Here is a 5626-nt window from a genome sequence, read left to right on the forward strand (position 1 = left end):
AAGTCGAGCCACATCCAGGCTTTTCCAAATCAAGCAAACTCAGTAGAATATATGAATTCTATTGGCAGTTGGGCATCGCCCTAATTTTTTCCATTTACTTACAATATCAAGTGGCATAAAAAGGAGAAGAGAGAAAGAGAAAACTTGACAGTCACCCGCATTTGAAAAAAAAAAAAGAAAAAGGAAAGACTTTTTGTCTTCGTCAATTTCTTTTAAAAGTACCACGATGGATGGTATAAGTGGCATGTGATTCCATTATCACATAAAATAGATTTCGATTCAATGAGTCAGAATTGTAGCTTTATGATGATCCTTTTCTTAGAATAGAAAATATGGCTCGTATTGTGTACACTTGTCAACATGATTTAGATTTGAAACTTACTTTACGTTGAATTTAAATCTCATAATGCCGTATGAAGTCGTGTTTTCTGAAAAAGCACAGACAAGCTTGTATTCTACTACTGTATAAAATAGATCCTAGAGAGAAAACGTCATCTTCTTTTGGTTGCATTCACGGGTAGGAACGCAAAAGCCACTAGAAGAAGTCCACTGAATTAAGCAATCAGGAATTAGGTCAAGTCACCTACATAAAGGTTTTAGGACAATTAGTTTCACTAAACTTGTCTTCTTTGGGGTAAAAAAAAAAGTGATAATTGGTCATTATTAGCAAGCACAACAAACAGTCGCAGCTAGAGTGCAAAGGAGTCAGACACATTAATGATGGGCAAGCCACCATTTTCATTAGATTAAGGGGCAGCTCCTCTTAATGTTAAGTTCAAAGATTGGACTGGATTCTAGATTTCATAAGAAAAATGATATTGGAAAGACTAGCGTTCTCAATATTTATTCAAAGAAATGCTGCTTTTCAATTTATTTATTTTTCAGTTGGAGAGGGTCGGAATTTAAAAAATTTTTTTTTTTTTTTTTAACAGTAGGAGAGGAGGGGTTGGAACTTAAGAACCCTTTAATTTTGGAATTTCAATTTTAACTTCTAGATTAAGCCTCTTCGGCTACTGTTCAATTACTTAGCAATTAAAAAAACTAAGTTTGATAAAATGTATGGCGCAGCGGAGGATGATAGGAATCCACGCTCTGGAAGGAAGAGATACTGGGCTAAGAGACCAACAAAAACAATAGGCTGGCCTCCGAATCTTCGACGGATCCAATAAATATAAAATGGTTTAATCCCAACAAGGGGACGACTGAGATAGGCCCGTTACGTAAGAACCAATCCTTGACTCTTGTTCGATCAATTTCGGTTTAACAGCAAATTTAGGGGTGGCAATCAGGTCAGTAATGAATTGACGGATCGGATTGACATTCAGATATAACAGGAAGCCTGTTGCTGATCCGAACACAACCCACGAACTTGCAATGGGTAAGATGCTCGATCCGAACACGAAATTTTCAGGATAACAGGTCATCCGAATTACCTGATATGATCTCAAACATAACTTCGATTTATTAATCTACCGTTGTAGTTCCCAATTCCGCATAAGACCAATTACATAATCAAGTAATAAAGACCCTGATAAAATCATTCTAGGTCAAATCTAAAGTAAATTAAGACGCCATAAAAGTAGAAAATAATGTTATATATCATCTGCCAAACACAACAACTCCAGCTTCACACAAGCCAAACAAATTCAGTAATCGATTTGAAATCTGATTTCTTTAGAGGAGGCACATAAGTTCGGAAATTAGACGGTAGAGAAGCTATGCTTAAGCTTGGAGAAGAATGGCAGTTCCGGTGTTCCACCTTGCTGTTGGTCAACGTTTGCTAGTGACAGGTAAAGGGCGATGGCATGACGTACTGAGGTTAGAGGAAAAAGGTGAAAAAATAATCGGATAAGGATTTAGGGTTGAGTGGTTAATGACTTAATGCCTTTGGGAAGAAAAGAGTAAGTTAGTCTAGTTAGATAAATTATTTTTAATTTATATACGGGTTATCGGGTCAATCCTCGGGTGACCTGAATTCAACCTTTTTTTTTCCGAGTTCATCGAGTTTGACTCGATTCTAACTCAAACTTGTGAAAATTTAATTCAAATTCATTAATTTCGTATTAGATACATGTCGTATCAGGTTGTACTAGAAATTACCACCTCTAACAACTACACTCTCAATACAATAATATTGTTTCGACTTAACAATTCTCGACTGTAAGTTTCCATTTCACTAAAGCATGGGGATAAAATGGTAGCAAATTGGTTTTTCTTGCTTTATTTGGTGTCTATCTAAACACTTGATCCACGAAATAAAGTAATTGTTTGGATTACAATTTTGCACAAAAATTTTTACATTTTTTTGTGAACATATTTTTCTAATTATCTACTTATTTTACATACATCAAATAGTATAGTATATTTTTGTACAAAAATTTCAAAAAATAGCGATCTAAATGAGTTCCGGAAAAGCGAAACAGTTTCCAAATGTACTAAACGAGCACTTTCCGCTTTCTAGCCTTTTTTTTGCTTTCTTTTATTTGTGGTCTTTTTTTTTTTTTTGGGAAAAGCCTAGAGAAAGAATATTTGTACTTTTTTTTCGTTGTTGTTATTTTTTTCAATAGGTATAGTGGTACTTCTTATAAGAAAATATGGGATGAATGGTACAGATAATAAATTCAAACATGACTTTGTGCTGTTAATACATTTGCAATATAGAGATTCATCAAAAAATTTCATAAATTTAGAAAAATTACAACAAATAGAAAACTTCCAAACGTGTTTACCTCTTGTGTTTTGGATACGGTATTGTGAACCAAACATACTTATGTATTGTTCTTTTTAAAGAACAGAATAAGTGTTTTGTTCTATTTATTCAAAAGAACACAAACAAAAAAAATATGAACGTTACCAAATGACCCCTTATGTGTAATTTCGTTTGTGATTCCCTACATACTCTTGTTACATATATATATATATTTTATATGTTCTTTTTTCTTCCATTATTAGCTTTTATCCTAAGTATTCGTAGGGATAATTTCGGTTCTACAAGCCATAATGCTTTGGACATCAGAATTGAGAAGAGATTTTTGAAGCACGGTACAGAATTAAGGGGTTTTTCTTACATGCAATCTCACAATCTAGGGGACCTTTTCTCAAAAAAATGAAGAACATTCTGAAAATCAAGGCTGCTTAAATTAACCATACAAAATTGGGTTTTAGGAGGAATGGTACCCTAATTAATTAGTACTTGGGATTTATGAAAGAGCACCATATATATGCTGAGTACTTCCTAATAGATTTTTCCAATAAAAATAATTACTATTTCTAATCTTAAACAAAACTAATTAATTCCTAATAAAAACATTTATTATAAGAAAGGTAGCATTAGTTATGATACTCATGTAGCATTAAAAGATTTGTCCGAACTTTTAATCCTCTTCAACCACCCTGTCTCTTTGCTCAGCCTTACATTTGTTCATGCTACGACCTCTTCTCATGCAGGCTACCATCCCTGTCCACAATTCCCCCTTACCACCCTCTCTCTCTCTCCTTCACGTTGCTCCCTGTATTCTCTATGGAGGAGGAGAGGGAGCAACCTTCCAAAAATCGTGGTCGGCATGGAAATTATCACAACTCATCGATCCCGGAGACTCGAACTCTCTCATTTGCAGACAATCTTGCAATCCACCGTCATCAACCCTTGCCTGATCAACCTCACGATTTTGGACCTATCTCTGGTGCCGGGACATATATCGTGCAAGTCCCCAAAGATCAAGTTTTTCGCGTTCCATCGCCTCAAAATGCAGCTCATCTAGGGCGTCAGGATGATTCTCGTCGACCCCAAAAAGGCCGCGGTTCTTGTTGTTGCTCTCGCTGCATGTGCTTATGCAGTTTGGTTGCTGTAATTGTCCTAATTATTGCTATCATTGGTGTCATCATTAATATTTTTGTGGGCTTCGATGATCCCAGTTTCCAAATTGAGCGTCTTATGTACAACAAGCCACATTCAGAGTTCGATATTCGGCTGAAAGTTGGTAATCCAAATAAGCATAAGAGCATTTCCTATGATCAAGACTCTAATGTTTCGCTGTCCTTCAAGCAAAAGAAAATCGCGCATGGAAAATTCCAAAATTTTGATCAAGATCCGGGGAATTCAACAGCTATACCAATTGTGCTGCATGGATCCAAGTTGCCTGCAGAAATTGAGACAAGCATGAATAGCAAGAAATCAAAAATTCGCATCCCTTTATTCCTCTCAATTGATCTTGGATTGGAACTAAAAGTTGGGGCATTTCATGTTCAGAGCAAAAGAATTCAAGTTTCATGCAGTTTGACTGTAGACAAATTGGAGAAAAATACACACATTTGGGCTCAGGATTGTGGTACCAAAAGCTGATAAATCCAAAAGCAGAACAGTGGCAAATAAATGCTGCAATGTGGTGAGGGCAAAGTTTGTCAAGTTGGTGGTTTTTTCAGAGTAAACATTTTCTTTCATTAAGAAAAGTCTCTTGTACGTACTTAGCCTTTATCTACTTCTTTTTTCCCCCCCGACACGTTGATGTTTCTTTTAGTTTGATAGCCTAGTTAAAAGAAAACAAAACTGGAAATATATATGCATAAAAAAAAATGTGGTACTTGTTCTAAATTCTCGAGTCTCACAGAGAACTGATGTGGCTTCTGATGCGAACTGAAAATGGAACTTCTTTAATTGCTTAGTAAGACCACCCCTTTTTTTTTTATTGGCTTGTAAACTGATATGGCCATTTTTCCTGTGCAGATTTCTTCCACGTAAATGTACACTAAAAACCTCTGCTTTCTTTCTCTTCCCCCAGGCAATTGTTTGAAGCTTCTCCATTTTATACCAGGATTCTAGAATTGTCAGGACCCAGGAGATCCATTATTTTGAGCCATTGACGAATTGCTTATAGTCTCACTATCCATACCATCTTTAAGTCCTTATACTACAACAAACAACTGATTCTAGACCGATCAACAATTACAAGAAAGGAAACTTGTGTTATGCGACGTTTTTGGCTTTGGGCCATGATTTGTACGTTGCCTTTAATTTTGTTCAAATCCTCATCTTAGTATCTATAACTTCAAAAGTTTGTGTTTGGATTACAATTTTTCAGAGTTTTTGTATAAAATGCACCGTAGCGATTTAATATATGTAAGATAAAAAGTTATTTAAAAATGTTTTTACGGAAACGTAGAAATTTTTACCCTCTCCATGCAAGATTTCCCAAAATCTTATTGCTCATTTTGGTAATGTTTTGATATAACAATGCACTTCTAACACAATGGCTAGAAGGCCAAAAAATGGTTTAAGGCCGAAACCTAGTTTTGCAGTTTTAGGCAGGGACCAGTACTGGATTGGGTTGCTCATGGTCAAATGTCTGATCTAGACCTCTGCATCTTTTATAGCATAGGCATATACTACCCAAATCTATAGCTGGGCTTATTAGCCCTAGCCCTTAAGTAATACTAGCTGCATAAGAATCAACCCTTTGACCATCCCCGCCGTCCTGTAAGCTTGGACTTGCCCTAGCCCCCTAAGTAATTGAACTTTCTTGGGGCAAGAATCGATAGTGATTCTTCATTTAATCTTTGACAACTTGAATGAATTCAGTTATGTGTGGAACATTCTACTGACTAAATTGCACTTCGTTATTATTAGCAT

General features: G+C 35.8%; 1 protein-coding gene across 1 annotated transcript; it reads left to right on the plus strand.

Annotated features, from left to right (window-relative positions):
* Window positions 1–1738: 1738 nt before the first annotated feature.
* Window positions 1739–4342, plus strand: LOC113715065 (NDR1/HIN1-like protein 13). The gene is made up of 3 exons (XM_027239217.1): window positions 1739–1818; window positions 2568–2606; window positions 3448–4342. Exons 1-3 carry the CDS (start codon window positions 1739–1741, stop codon window positions 4340–4342), a joined length of 1014 nt encoding a protein of 337 aa, XP_027095018.1.
* Window positions 4343–5626: the final 1284 nt, after the last annotated feature.

This window comes from Coffea arabica, chromosome 10c (assembly GCF_036785885.1).
Source record: "Coffea arabica cultivar ET-39 chromosome 10c, Coffea Arabica ET-39 HiFi, whole genome shotgun sequence".
NCBI lineage: Eukaryota > Viridiplantae > Streptophyta > Magnoliopsida > Gentianales > Rubiaceae > Coffea > Coffea arabica.